Source organism: Triticum urartu, unplaced genomic scaffold (assembly GCF_003073215.2).
Source record: "Triticum urartu cultivar G1812 unplaced genomic scaffold, Tu2.1 TuUngrouped_contig_5106, whole genome shotgun sequence".
Lineage (NCBI taxonomy): Eukaryota > Viridiplantae > Streptophyta > Magnoliopsida > Poales > Poaceae > Triticum > Triticum urartu.
The window spans coordinates 1-15,329 of NW_024115753.1; the positions used below are offsets into that span (position 1 = coordinate 1).

The 15,329-nt window shown below is 41.7% G+C and overlaps 2 protein-coding genes across 5 annotated transcripts; one reads left to right on the forward strand and one right to left on the reverse strand.

The window, feature by feature from the left end:
• Positions 1 to 823: 823 nt before the first annotated feature.
• Positions 824 to 5,309, forward strand: LOC125528785. Of its 4 annotated transcripts, XR_007292473.1 has the most exons (11): positions 825 to 1,282; positions 1,395 to 1,502; positions 1,602 to 1,692; positions 2,162 to 2,280; positions 2,404 to 2,613; positions 3,192 to 3,461; positions 3,577 to 3,706; positions 3,805 to 3,938; positions 4,136 to 4,529; positions 4,850 to 4,930; positions 5,037 to 5,309. XR_007292473.1 is itself a non-coding variant. In XM_048693223.1 (10 exons), the coding sequence occupies exons 1-10, from the start codon at positions 1,130 to 1,132 to the stop codon at positions 5,121 to 5,123; spliced, it is 1,383 nt and encodes a 460-aa protein (XP_048549180.1). In that variant the 5' UTR covers positions 824 to 1,129; the 3' UTR covers positions 5,124 to 5,309. The 4 variants fall into 4 exon arrangements, 1 of the variants encoding a protein (XP_048549180.1); XM_048693223.1 differs by lacking the exon at positions 4,136 to 4,529 and having other exon boundaries at positions 824 to 1,282; XR_007292471.1 differs by having other exon boundaries at positions 3,805 to 4,529.
• A 5,336-nt stretch (positions 5,310 to 10,645) lies between these two features.
• Positions 10,646 to 15,329, reverse strand: LOC125528784 (solute carrier family 40 member 2, chloroplastic; the record flags this gene model as incomplete). The annotated part of the gene is given in 14 exon segments (XM_048693222.1): positions 10,646 to 11,117; positions 11,461 to 11,765; positions 11,861 to 11,974; positions 12,076 to 12,182; positions 12,258 to 12,404; positions 12,656 to 12,764; positions 12,854 to 12,955; positions 13,148 to 13,222; positions 13,428 to 13,607; positions 13,732 to 13,821; positions 13,893 to 14,017; positions 14,347 to 14,410; positions 14,492 to 14,702; positions 15,250 to 15,329. Coding segments are annotated over 14 exon segments (1,713 nt in total), but the record flags the coding sequence as incomplete, so codon positions are not given.

Genomic DNA, 15,329 nt, shown 5'->3' on the forward strand with positions numbered 1-15,329 from the left:
CCGCCCCCCCGCCCCCCCTCCCCCGCCGCGGCGGGGCTCGCCCCCAGCTGCGTCGTCACCAACGCCGACCACGCCGACGCGCTCGCCGACTGCCGTCGCTTCGAGGACGCGCAGAAGGAGTTTCTCCGCATGCTCGACACGGTCGCCAACAACGACCAAGCCGACCCGGCGCTGTACAACGTGGTGTACGACATGAGCGGGGACTCAAGCATGAAGGAGAGAAGGCGCGATGCCGTGAAGAGCGCCAGCATCTCGATGGAGCGCTTCGCGGAAAGAATCAACCACAGGATTCTGCCATTGGAGGCCGCCAAGTTGCTGGACGCCAGCAATCTCGGCGGGGCCTGCCGCCGACGAGACCGCGAGCAAAGCTTCTCGCCGAGACCTACCCCTACTCGCCGCGCGCCCAGCTACTCCGCGCGTACATCGACTTGGCACCAGTCCGTGCCCTCGATCCGGCAATGGACAAGAAGCAGCTTCTGCGCCGCGCGCTCACCACCGTGTCTCAAGCGGCAGAAAACTTCGACCACTCGCTCATGGTTGCCTTGTTCCACGCCAAGCTCTTGTTCGTCCTGGATAACTTTGATGCTGCGGAGAGAGAGTGCCGCCGGGCACTTCGCATCGAGACGCCGAATGACCCCAAGTGGGATGACATACCTCCCATGGCTGCTCTTGGGGCAGATTCTGATGCCAGAGTATCTTATGTCAAGAAGCAGCTCCGTGTCTTGCTCAAGCAGATCATAGTTGTGGCTGCACTATACTGGTCCTCTATGAAGAATGCACCGCAGGGCCAACACGTCGTATCAGTGACGGTTCACACGCTGCATGCGCACTATGATGGAATCGACAAGTCGGCAGCAAAGACCATTTCTGATGCAACGCGCTTTCTCAAGAATCAGGAGTCATGGAGTTCTTGGATTTGCCTCAATTCCCGTTGTGATGGCAAGAAGTTTCAGACACTAGTTCGCTCTGGCAACACATATGCAGCAAGCACCGAGATGAGCTCTGGGGGAAGCTGCAGTCACTTATAGATCCAGTATATTATGAGAATACATCACAGGATGATCACTCGTTGGTTGGGATAACTCTCAGCCGCCAGTCTGACACCTTCCTTTTACCAAGGGTGCAGGATATGTTTGAATCCTTGCTGCTTTCACCATCTGTTGGAATACAGGCAGAGCCCTTCACTGAAATGCGACAAAGGAAATGCAGAGAAGGATCTGAGATCCTTGGGAGCATCAGGGAGAAGCTGAGGATGTTGCCTAAAGATACACTTAGCACTAAGGTCTAGCACTTATACATATGGCATGGTTTCAATTTAGCATTCTTCCTTAGTTCACTGTTCTGCTTATAGTGATGTTTATCAGACTAATGATTGGCTTGCTTGTTGATTGCAGTTTCAGGAGTGCTGTTCTCGAATAGAGAAATTGTGGCTAAAGTTTCTTCAAGTTACTGTTGTGGACTATCGTGAAATCATTCTTCCCCTTGCAAGATCATACCAATGGGTCTGTTAACATCTGCCGTGATTAGTTTTTATAGTTATATATGCCCATATGTTCGCTCAACTGCCCATATTGTGTGCTAACTGATAACCATCTTTGCAGATAGAATTGAAGAAACGGATTCCTTTTTATCTAAATCATCCTGGTACCAGGCGTCTTGGATTTGCTGATGCCAATATTGATATTATATGCGGTAAAATTCCTGCGCTGCCCAATGAATTTGTATTACCTCATGTCACATTGACTTTTCCAGGAGCCTTTTGTTCTTCTGCTGTCGTAACAAATAATTTAGTTATATCTCAACGATCTAAACCTGGCATTGCCCTAGCCTGCTTGTTTTATGCCTCCTTGATTCAGAGGAATTTCTATGTAGTTTATTAGGATTTCCATCCTTACGAATTTTGAGTACTACTATATTAGAGGGTTTTTTACAGTGTAATATTCTATTAGAAGTTATCTGGTATGTAGGATTTGAATCCTTAGGATGTCCTCTTTTCCTATAGGCCACTTCGCACTCAGTTCCAAAGGAAAACTTCCATTCAATCTAACCTCTTGGAAAATACCTGTTTGAACTAACAAATATGTTGTTGCATGCTCTCAGTTTTACAATATAAAATATGCTCTGTTATGTCACTAATACTTCTTACAATTTCATAATACAGGAACTTCTGGCCACTCTGTCAAGGAAACGGCAAGCACCTCCAGTTCTCAACAAAGCCTTACTGTTTCCCACAAGAACAATGCTGATAAAGAATTGTCTATCTTGAGTGTAATCATACAGGTAAGAGACACTCGCATCTGGTCATGTGATCTTTTAACAACCAGCCTATAATTTCCTATGTATGTCTTCCTGTCATTGGGCAATCTGAAAAACCAGCCTATAATTTCCTTTGTATGTGTGCAGTCATTGTGCAATCTGAGGCATTTCAGAGATAAACTTCTGATGGGGCCACTTGTATGGATCCCGTCAGTTGATAATCCCTGCATTGCACAGCAATTTTATGAAATCTTCTCTTCTTGGGAGAAAAACGACCACCACTTAACCGATGTTGTACTGACTTACATGAAGACTCTTCTCTGCAGAGTTGTAGATTGCAGCACTTTTTATGAAAAGGTTAGACCTTAATCACCATTGCATATATTTGCAAGACCGTTTAAACAAAAATTAATTGAAATTAGATTACAACGTGAAAGCAGAGGATGTAATCCAGTTCGGTGCTGATGCTACCTTCAATTTATTTTATTTGCATGTGTTCATTTCTTACTTTGTGGTCATTTTGGAGGTCTGCAACTGTTTTCAACAAAACATAGATGCGGTATCTTACACTCCACAGAGGGAAACAGTCCTAGTTCATACCAGAATTAATTGTTTTTTCTTGTTATTTACTGTATATTTATGCATGCTGAATATTGATACCAAGTATATGCACTAGAATGGGCGAATTTAGGTACTCCCTCCGTAAAGAAATATAAGAGCGTTTAGATCACTAAAGTAGTGATCTAAACGCTCTATTATTTCTTTAGGGAGGGAGTATGTTGTTATTGTATGCTCTGTTGTGTTTTGCATCGCTGTTGTGTTTCTTTTACGTTGTGTGTAAAGTATTGACCTAAAAACAACTGCATTCTGCGTCTGTCCTATATGATCATGCACGCAATTAGTAATCCTGAATTCCTGGTGAATCAATTCCGCAGGTTGGGAAAACTTTTGCTTCTGAGATTGTGGCCACAATTCTCATTGAATTGCATATGTCAGAAACTTGTTCGCGTTTTAGAGAAAACAAGGAGACCGAGAGACATGTAGTGAACCGAATCACGTGCGGAGATTGCATATGCCCAACACATTATCTTTTTGGGATCAAATTCGATGCTCAAATCAGCTGTAGCTGTGGGAAGTCTTCCGGTGGATACCTGTATACCACACTTTTCCATAAACTTGATGCCGGTTCACCTCAAACAGCAAAGGTATGCTGTATGCAATAGTTTTCTGCCTAGCCAACATTGTATAGGTGGATATTGACGCAAGAGTATTCTAGAAAGTAGGAAATATTGACTAGAGGTTTTAATTGTCCTTGTACAGATCAAGTCCTCTGCAGAGCTTCCGGTTCTATTGGATGAACAGTTCCGCGAGGACAACAAATGCGACCATTGTGGAAGTCTGCAGAATATTGATCTTTTTCTTGCAAACACACCACACTTCTTTACAATAGGTAACGCTAATTGTCTCAAATTATAAGTTGGCTTTTATTTTATTCATACATCATAGCTTGCAGTAGTTTACACCAACAAATATTCATCACGTTGGCAGTTTTGAACTGGCTGGGTGGCAGTGAAAGCCAGGACACACTATCTGAAGTTCTGGCTGGCATCACGTCTCCCCTTGACACTGAGTTCTTTTGCAGAAGTGCTCATTCTGCAGCTATGTATGCTGTCACATCCATGGTACGTGCACAGCAAACTATTCTATTTTCCTAAATTGAATTGTTAATGGAGCTGAACAAATATTTTTATCATTTAATTCTCATGTTAAGGTAATCCTGAAATGAGAAAAAGCAATGAGCTATTTGTATTGGTTGACGTTCATGACCTTTTGTAAGTTGTGTTGCTAATTATTTACTGTTCCTTGACTGTTACTGGAGGCCAAGTTGGTATTGTTCTAAGACTGAAGCAAGGTTCTTACTTTTGTGGAACAAAACGGATCATGGTTAAACGGCGTTGTCACCTGGTTCAAATTGCCTATTTTACATTGACAAGGCATTTTGCTGCTATGTCTAAAGAAGTGGATAGAAGGTTTAAACTATGATACATCATATCTGAGTTGGTTCGTACTTGGAGTTGGAGAGATATTTGCAAGTTTTCGAATGGTCCTATCTGTGGCATATTTTTTCCTGCCTACTTCACTTATATCAAGATATTTAGAAGACTCGACAGAAGAATTTCAGCAAGAATCAATAGCTTGTGTGATCCTTACGTCGCTGAGTTCTTTTTATAAACGTTCCATTGATTGAACGGTTGAAGAAGTATCATATGTAGGTAAACTGGTTAGACCTTTTAAAGTCTGCTGCTCTCACAAGTATATTTTGCATTATTTTCCCTCCCTTTATAGCGAATAGGAAATGGCCTCATCAAATCGCATGGAGTGGTTGCAGAACCTTTTATATGCACACTTCCTATCTCTCTGTCTCTGTTTACTCTTCTGTTGCTTTGAGTATTAGTACATGCCTATTGCAAGGTTGGTTTAATGCTCTGGTTACTTAATTTGCCTGCTTACATATGCAAGCATAGTCACTCCTTGCAAATGCAGTGCAATTTAGCATCCTTCTTATGCTAGCTTGCAATCCAAACTCTTGCAGATCTGCTATGCTGATGACCGCTACCTCTGCTTTGCTCGCGACGAGGACAAGTGGGTCATATATGGCTTCGAGACTGTTGAGGTAAGTTACTCGTGACTCCTGGGTGTTGATCAAGGCCTTGTATTCTTTCTTGTAGCCATTTTATTCTTAACTTGCTGATTTGTTGGTGTGAACTTCCTCCATGCAGAGAGAAGATAGTTGGGAGCATTTGCTAGAACGTTTCAAGGACTGCAAGCTCCAGCCTGAATTTCTATTTTTCGAGGTCATCAAGTAGACTGTTGTATAGCTACTTTGCAGAATGCAGACCTCTGTCTGACGATCAGAGCCAACTCTGGACCCAGTTTTTTTTTTGTTTCATTGCCACTATTTTGATGTTGTTTGGCTTGATCACTCTGACATACGAATACAGATAAATTCTTCAGAGATGGTATAAATTGTTCTGTGTGTTCTTAACTCGAAAGAAGGGCTTTATGATATTCGTCTTTGGAAGTTGAAACTGATGAGTGATGCATATCTTGACTTCTAATGTCACATTTAATGGCACCACGCCATTTTCTCTTAAGCCATAGTGTTGATAATGGAGTGATTTGATGCATCACCATCAGGAATCCGCTGTAGTCTGTTTTTATTTCCTTTCTTTGAGTTTTCTTTGTTAAAGGTAGCCCCTAGGGCTTTCGTTGTCTGTTTATGGCCCTTTGGCCTTTGTTGTTTGTATCTGGCATCATCTTGACCTTTTTCTCTCTAATACAAGATGACGCTCATTTGGATGCGTGTTGGAGAAGAAGAAAAATTGTTTCGGTTTTGTTGTCGAAAATGTTGACCCTTTCCGGTTTTGCATTGGGACTAGGTACTAAAATTGATGCTATTATAATCTTGCTAGCGTTAAAAAGAACGTAGAAGTGTTAGGATGATCTCCACCGTGTGGGCCCAATGGCCCACCGGGCCCTTAGATTCGCGCCCTGATCGGGGGCGCTCAACCCACTATGGGTGACGGGCCCCTATCACATGCACTATATATAAAGAGGTGGGGGTCGGCGGCTCGGATCACGAGGTTCGTTGTGACGCCGTACACCCCACCTACATCCCCTACCGATCTAGGGTTAGTGCAATGCTGACAGGAAGCACCGCCACTGCTACTCTCTGCCATCACTGGCCATCTTCACCATGGTCGGCACCAGAAGCTCCTCGAGCCACAAGAGGAAGGTAGGACCACGGAGGATCTCTAACCCTAACCAATTTTCAGAGATCTATCAATGGTTTCAGAGCCTGTTTTGGGTTAGATTTTTTTTCGGGTAGAAATAAAACATAGCAAAGAAATCACAGAAGCATTTCCCCTCACAAAGAACCCTAGACAGGGCAAAGAAAATCACCGGAGCAGAGCCTTGGCTCGCCGGCAAAGAGCGCCGCCACAAGGCCGCGCCGTTCCTCTCGATCCGGACGGGCATCGGCAAGCCGAGCCGTTTGGAAGAAGAACACACCCCACAGGGGCAAAGGGCACCACCACTGAGCCGTTTGACGGTGGCGCGTTCACCCTAGAGGTGCTCGCGCACGCCGGCAAAGGGGCCAGCAGGGGCGCCGCCTTCACATCCACGCCGGCGCAAGGGAGCAGATGAGGGCTCTGCTCACATCTCTCTCTCTCTCTAACAGGATATTATAAAGTTAAATTGGAACCAACGAAAAAATTTAATTGGAAGAATTGTTCTTAGCAATGTTTTTCCCCTGTGGGTGAAATAAGATGCAGATAGTTTCTGCTATGACAAAAGAAAGATATTTGTTTTAAAGTCAAAATATAGTATTGTTATTTTCTGACCAACGTTGATGATAATAGTACTATAATTATATATATGAGTCTTATCTTTAATAAATTTTGTATCAAAGTGATCAATTTTCAGAGAATTGATAAAGATCAAGAAATGCTCTTGAGCTAGAGAAAAGTATATTTCTTGTTCTCGGTGCAATAAAGTTGATGATGATGATTATTTCTTAGCAAAGTTGTTTAATAAAAATACTATCATCACATTGTTTATGAGTTATATGCATTATTTCTATTTCCGCCCAACGGTGATATGGAATTAATGTAGAAGGATGTTGTTTTATTCTAATTCTGCCACAACGGTGATTTAGAATATAAAAGAAAGTTTTAAAAAAAGTTTAATGTGCATATTTTTTAACCAGACCAACGTAGGGTTATTTGCTCATTATTGTTGATTATTGGCTAAGTTTTCTCAGACTAAAAGTTTTTCATGCTTTCATTCGTGAAAGCGAATGGCTGGGTACTTGTGACCCGAAAGATGACCAAGAAAGGTCATAACGTGAGGGAGTATGTTCTCTCTAAGAATGGCTTCAAAAGAAAAGAATTATTGGATATTAATCCAACAAAAGAAAACGGATAGATCGTTGAGAGTCTTGGTTGACGAATGTCTTTCATGTATTCTATATAAAGAAGATTTTTCAGTCAACACGATTTGAGATGAAATAAGCAACATGCGTATTTAATTTGACCAATGTCGGATTAAGCATGTGTGTCAAAGAGCGTTCGGATTTATTTCTGAATTTAATGATTGCATAAGCAGTCAAAAGAGCCAATTCTGGCATTCATGTTCCTTACAGGGAATTACCCGCATAGCAGGAAAAGAGGATTATGATAAAACCCGCATGGCGGGGAAAGTCTGGGAAAATACCCGCGTAACTGGGTAAAGTTGACATAGTATTATGTCAAAAATCATATATGTCAGGAGAAATTTTGGCAAAGAACTTATCATGTATGACAGGAGAAAGATATGATGACTCATGTGCTTTTAATGTGTCCCACTCTGGGAGAAAAGTATGGAGTACCTATTATGCTTTCCTAGTATCAACCGTACACCTTATGTGTAACGGTCATTAAGCACTCAATAAATCCAAAGAGAAAAAAAGTTACAGACGAACCTAAAGATAAGAATGATATGCAAATGTGTCTTGCAAAAATACTAATGATAAAGAACTCAGTTGAGTTTCTGAAATGGAATAAGGAAAAAGTACTCCCATACCAGTTAACAGATAACTTCATTACGTATGAAGTAATCAGATAAATGAAGTGGATAATCAAAGTTTCCTCACTTCACAAGAGTTGTGAATGGTTTTCCGAAATTGTGGAAGAAAAGTTCTTACCACATTTCGAGGGGATAAAGAAATATGAGATATCCATTAATGAAGAATGTGATCATCTGGGGGAGTACGACGGTCATAATAATACCCCTAAAGAAAAGGAATAGTTGTATTTCTGGATCTTTTACAGTTCCGAAAGCAGACTAAGGAATACTAAGACGGTGTTTAAAGTGCCATAAAAAAGAAAGTTTTAACAGAATAAACCCAAATTATAAAGTTTAAAGATATGCCATTTTTAGTGAAGATGGAGTAATCTGGGGGAGCATGTTGTATGACCTATACAACACCTGTTGTCAGCTCCATAAAGGATGAATGAGTAAACATGGATCTTGTGATATAGGTCCTTGTAAAACCTATTGCCTCTTGGAAATGAAAGACTATAGAATTAAATTTGCCTCATGGCAATGACAGAGCATCAACAGCCCCATATGAAAGAAGTGTCAGTACCTGAGACACAGATGGTCTCAAGGAATGAGAAAATCAGATACTTCTGATTACTATAAAGTCTATGTTAGTGAAATTCAAATGGAGGTTGATCTCACCTCATTTAAAGCGCTCAATCAAGCTTAGAGAAGTGTCTGTTTGTCTAAATGATAAGAGACTATGTGAGATGAAATAAAATTGGTGAATCCCGACAATGTTTGAGACTCATAAGTAATTTCCAATGGAGCATAAACAGTAGGCTGTAAAGGGTCTATAAGGTCAATGTGACTCCAAAGGAAATACGTAAAGGTGTAAAGCGCGACTTAAATCGAAAGATTTTGTGCAAAGAGAATGAACAGATTACAATGGGTGTTAGTGGCACGTCATGACCGACATCATGATCTGATTTACATCAGATGAAAGTAAAGAACGCACGTGATACTGCTTCAAGAAGTCATTTATGGACTAGAGCAAGCCTCTAGACAGTGGCATTTAAAGTTAAAAGAATCAGATGTTATTTTGGGTTAAAGAAAATGAGAGGACAATTGTATTCATGCAAATTTATAGAATGGGAAATTCATTTCCTACTACAGTGCATGTGAATGACGTCCTACTTGCTAGTGGTGATGTCAATATGCTGCAGGAAGAAAAAGAAAAAAAAGGTTCTTGTCCTCAAAGTTCAAAAGAATGTTCTCGGTAGAGTGTCTCTCGTTATAAATATCGAGATTCACTAAGAAAATAATAAAATCAGGTATTAGGAATGTCGCATGGACATGCTAAGAAAGGTCTCTAAAGTATGCATGCGAGAAAACCTACGCTTGTTCTTATAGTCAAGGGTAATGGAGCTGGAAACTATGATGTTCCAAAAGTTGATGAGAAAAGATTGAAAACGGATATGGTACCATATGCTTCAGCTGTTGGAAGCTCAATATATTACCCTAACACAATTCACCGGGTTGTTTTGGCAATGTCCAGTCTATATATAGATCAATGGAATGGAGTCAAAGATATCGGCCTCAAGCTGAAAGAAATAAGTGCTCTAAAAAGATTGTGAGTACAAAGACAAGACTTGTGAAATGTATAGCGAAATCCACAATTGTCGCTAACTTTCACACTTGGTGGTTTTTGTGTGGAAAAGCTCCAAAGAATGAAACAATTATCATCAATGTGATGCAAAGATATGTTATAGCTTGATATGAGGCTGGGGAACAGGCAAAATGGTTAAGGAGACCTGTACCCGGAGTTGATAATGGTTGACAATAGCGATAACCATTTTAAAGTTTTTCGCTCCTATGATAACGAGTCAAGTGTTGATGCCAAACACACTGACACACTGTTATGTGTTGTAAAGGAGAAAGTCCGGAATTATGTAGAAATGCTTGAAGCATAAAAGCAACAGACAAATGTTTGCAGATCTGCTTATTAAAGGCTTACCGGCCTGTGTGTTCAGAGAACACATAGTCGACATGGGTTTTATGGTATAGTCTAACATTTCCGGACAATAAAAGGGCTCAAGGTTAAAGAATTTGTTTTAAAACAAAGAGGTACGTTGTGGCTATCTGATTCTATCGGCAATTGAGCTGTGACGATGAAACATGTTCTATGTATTGATCTGTTATGAAACGAGTAAAGTAAAAGTATAAGGTCAAAAGTAAAAGTTGAGATCAAGGGGAAGAATGTTAGGATGATCTCCACCGTGTGGGCCCAACGGCCCACCGGGCCCTCAGATTCGCGCCCTGATCGGGGGCGCTCAACCCACTATGGGTGACGGGCCCCTATCACCTGCACTATATATAAAAAGGTGGGGGTCGGCGGCTCGGATCACGAGGTTCGTTGTGACGCCGTACACCCCCACCTACATCCCCTACCGATTTAGGGTTAGGGCAGTGCTGACAGGAAGCACCACCACCGCTACTCTCTGCCATCACCGGCCATCTTCACCATGGCCGGCACCAGAAGCTCCTCGAGCCACAAGAGGAAGGTAGGACCACCGAGGATCTCTAACCCTAACCAATTTTCAGAGATCTATCAAGAAGATAGTTTCGAGAGAGGGGGCTCGGGATACCACTGTCCTCTTAACCATCCCAGCTTAATGTCATACCTTGTAGTTATACACTTCTACTTTATATATACTCGCTGGCATGTACAACGCGTGAGCCCACAAGTACTAATACACACAGGATCGTCAGACAGTACAGTAATTCCACACAGCCGCACCAAAATCCGGGAAGCAGAAAAATTCTTGGAGGTAGCAGCTGTAGTGCAGGTACCAGATCCAAGAACGAAACCTTACTGATTTTGTTACAACTAGCGATGGTCACGTTCGTTCTACCTCAGCAAGAATAGGCAACGATGTGACTGATAGTAGACCTATACAGCAGATGGATAAAGAAAAGAAAATGAGATGTACAAGTTGAGTTCTGCTGGGTGGCTCAGACTACAACGAACAAATGGGTGTCTCTGTGTCTAATTCCTAAGTGTGTGTCATATTCAGTCAAAGATGTAACAGCAACTCTGTACAACATCTTCAGATCATTGCAGCGCAAGCCCCATTTCGACTCCGGGTCCAAGCATGCGTCTGGTTGGTGCATCTTCTATCTGCAAGACAAGAGATGGGGATATGCTGTATGACTCCGAGCACAAGCGGCAGCAAGCCAACTGGGCGCTCGATCGCCCACTGCTCTGCTCCCGCTTTTATCTGCGAGATAAGATGGGAATGCTATACGTAAGTGTCATTTGTAACAGTAGCAGGTCTGTTGGGATGTTGAACTGCCACCTTAACAGTTGAATCATAAACATTTGTTTGCATATCAATTTGATATTCACGTGTTATCATGACTACATAACATTTTTTCTTTTACTTTGATGATCCTGCTAACAGTTCAGTTTTAGGATGGTTGACTGGAAAAACAGTTGTATAAAGTATGAAGCCCTAATGACATAACACTTGGTAGTGAAACTCTAGTATGGAAGTCAAATGTGTTTGGGCACTGGTATGTTCTTCATGAAGTAATGGGCTGATGGAACAAATTAGAACTTACGTTGCTTGAAGTTGGAAATGAGGATCGAAAATGAAAAGTTCCCTCTGTTCATCCGTTGGATTTCCTAACCACCGACAGAACATCCACGCTGCCCCAGCAACCGACGATACAGACAGGATCGCCAGGAAGCCGAAATGAGAGACGTCATTTGCAATTATAGCCATAGCAAGCATGACTAACTCTGCAAGGCTTGCAATTGAAACCTCCATTCCTCCAATAAGGTTTGCTTTTGAAGCAGGAACTCCTGTTTGGATGATCTGTGTCCCCACAACATCATAAGACATGTGCCCCAACCGAGATAATGCCTGAAAATTAACAGGAAACCGCCGCAATGTTTAGTCTATTGTACTCGTCAAACTCTTAATCGAAGGGTAATTTGTAGCTAAGGTCTTGTTCTCACAATGGAAGCGAGGAAGATGAGCAGAGGTGTTCTCTGTGAGATGGGTCCAGCCCAATACACTGTGAGAGCAATTGACAAGAGTGAAGCTTGAAATATCAATCCAGCTGCTCCCGCCTGGTATTTATAACATAACAGTATGCACCAAAGAAAATTGAGGTAAGTTAGCATCAATTGTGACAAATAGTGTAGACATGGGAAAAAGGTATAGATCCAACCTTTAGAATTCCAACTCTTTTCACCAGGCTTGAGGAGATGAATGTTGCAACAAGACCCATAACAGAACACAATCCACTAAAAGCACCGACGATAGATGGACTAATACCTGTTAAACAGCTGTTACTAATTTGTAGACATTTCTCTGAAATTGATAAATTTGAGCTGGGAAAGGGAAACATACCCCGATGCATCAACAATGCAGTCATTATCGCGCCAGGAGCAAGTGCCACGTTGAAATTTAGAAACACGGTAGCTACACTTGCAGGTAGAACTGTCTGCTGCTTATACTCATTCCAGCCATGCTTGATAGAACTTAAGCCATTTTGAACTGAATGGTAGAGAGAATATCAGAACATCCACATATAACTGAACTTAAATAACTAATTTGATCTAAGTTCCTCACTGGGACGATCCACTGTGAGATTAGGCATTATGATGTGTTGCTACGTTTGGTGCTGGGTTTTCCTTTAAATGGATGAAAAAACACTTCGTGCCTGGACTCTAGTATATTACTTGATTTTCTGCTTCATGGTAACATGGGCAAAGCTTTTGCACATTCTCTAAGAAAAACTTCCTCACCTATCTTGCGGACATCCAATAGATCAGCACAAATAGATTCGTCACTGGGGGTTCTCGAGGAATCAAGCGCATGACAAGAGACGCTGTTAATTAATTGACCCAACATAACCTAAAAAGACCATACAGCATCTTGTGAGTATGCTAATGTATGCTAAATCTGGTGATTCAAGATTCAGCTTAAAGATATATGTGGTATACCAGAATGGGAAAACTGCATATCATTAGAGCAGAGGAAATCTTCAAACAGGTTACTATGTCGTATTTGGTGAGCAGAAGGCCAAAAACTGAAGCACCAACGGTCTGCGATATCCAAAATGGTTATGCATGTTATGCAACTATAATTTCCACTCAAAATTGATTGCATGCTGTGATTAAAGTACAGAATAATAAGATAACAAGATCCACCAAACAGACATTCTTGTCATCTCCCGAAGTCTTCATAAATTTAAAAAGATGCAAGCTCTATATCGTCAGGACGTAGGACTATCTCACCTCACAAAGAAGATCAAGTCGATTAAGCATGGCATTAGCTTGAGCTAATGCAACAGGCCTGTTTGTTCCTGCTAACTTCATAGAGAAAGAAGAACAGTGAGCCATACAGTTGGTCAAAACCGACAAGAAAACAAGCTATTTGTAATTCCTAAGTGTTTCTTACAATTGCAAGCTTTCCATTGCTAAATCACTAACACTTGCTATTTTAGGAGTGGAATGCATTTCATTGAAAAAAAATAGGAAAGAATCTGCAAAACAAAATATGGATTAGCAACCATACCAGCACAACCCAGTCCCTCTCCATGGAAACTCCTAGTGCCAATCCTGCAAGCCTTTCAATAGCTCCGGCTATCACTAGCACAATGAACCAAGGCCTGAGAAGCAAAGCTGATGTAGAAGTACGGCCCGCGTTCTTGAGAGCATATATGACCATTGCAGCTGATATTAACTGAGTGGCCACCTGAATAGTCGGGTTGAGAAGAAAACTGGCATAAACTATTTTTCATTGTGCATAAAATTATAATCTAGAGCAATCTATTCTCTTTGCCCATAATGCAAGAAAGCAGAGAAAATAAAGCAAGTACCTGGACAGCATTCAATCCTGTGTACATGGGTATTCGCGGGAAATGATCCATAAGTTTGCCAACTATTGGAGCCCCGAGAAATACTGAGAGCTGGAAATCATAAAATAATTTAGATTGTTGATTCTACTAACATCTCTTGAATTTAGCACAGCGATGGGCACCTTTCCGAAGAAACCAACAATAGCCACAGGCAATAGGCTTGGATGAAGAATTGCCAGGGCAGCAGGCCAAGCAAAATTCCAGAGCTGTTCCACAAGGTTACCAAACAAGTAGCTAGCATAGAGAGCTGCATAAATGATGTTAAAGGGGTATTAAGTTCCATGATAGATGGATTGCCGGGAGGCTTGCCCATCAATTATTTTAATTTTTTTGTAAAAAGATTAAAAAAATCACTAGGGGTAGGTATGCCTGCTTGTCACATACTAGGAGTTGAAAACTGAAAACATTAATCAGCTGCAAATTATGAAATATTACAATAGCAGATACTTTGGTTAATGAACCCATATTCCTCAAAAAGGAACAACATTATTAATTATTAACTGCATGGCTTAGCGCGTAAAGTGTAAACAGTTATATAAAGATAATCCAACTATGGTGCCATGAAAATGCCTTTACCATGTAGTCCAGCAGGGTGAGCTGGAGTGGCGGCCAATGTTTGTTGCTCTCCTTCAGATAAGACCTGAATTATGAACAGACTGTCAGTAGACGACAAAACAAGACTATTTGACGAAGACCATGGTGGAGGAAAGAAAATACATACCGGCAGCTCCTCAAAATCGGCATGGTGCTGAGTACTATCATGTGGTGGAAAAGGACTAGAATCTAGAACATCTCCTAGGATATTGACAACTGGAATAGAGCAGCCTGGCGGTAATGATGGATGATCATCGAAAGCCTCCTCTTCCTTATTTACATTGCTAACATCAACCTCAATATTTGCGATGTAACACCTTTGAACAAAATTGTTTGACCTGCAAAAATACTAACATGTTAGTTGAAAGTTGAAACATTGTAACTCAAGAACAAAAGCAACATCAATCCACTAACTTGGCATACATCAACCTACTAACGTTTTGCTAATTCAATTGTGGATGATCTAAAATACAGCGTAGGAATCAGCACGCATGCTCAGGCGAAAACATACTGACAAGAAAATATTCATCGCATTAACTAATGTGCACTGTTCCTCACAAACTCCGGTGTCACTTAATAAACAATCGACCCACAAGTGAAGTGCCAACGCCACCTGCATTTTCTAGGTCCTATACCAAGCTTCCGGAGAAGCCTAAATCTGACCTGACTTGAACTTATCTCTAGACCATCCATAAGGCCGTAACAAACCAATAATCCAAAGTAAGAAACGCCTGCGTCCGTTCAATCCCTTCCCCGGCTAACACTTTCATGCTAAACATCCAATATCTCGCGTGCAATTAGCGCCAAGCATCCCAAACAAACGCAAAGCCATTTATAAAGCAGACAGGGCATCCAGAGCATCCCAAGCAGACAGCAAGCAGTCACCTGAGCGCGCTGACGCAGGGGGAGGCCGGCCTCAGGCGCAGCCTCGGCAGGCCGGGGAGATACCCGCGGACGAGCGGAGT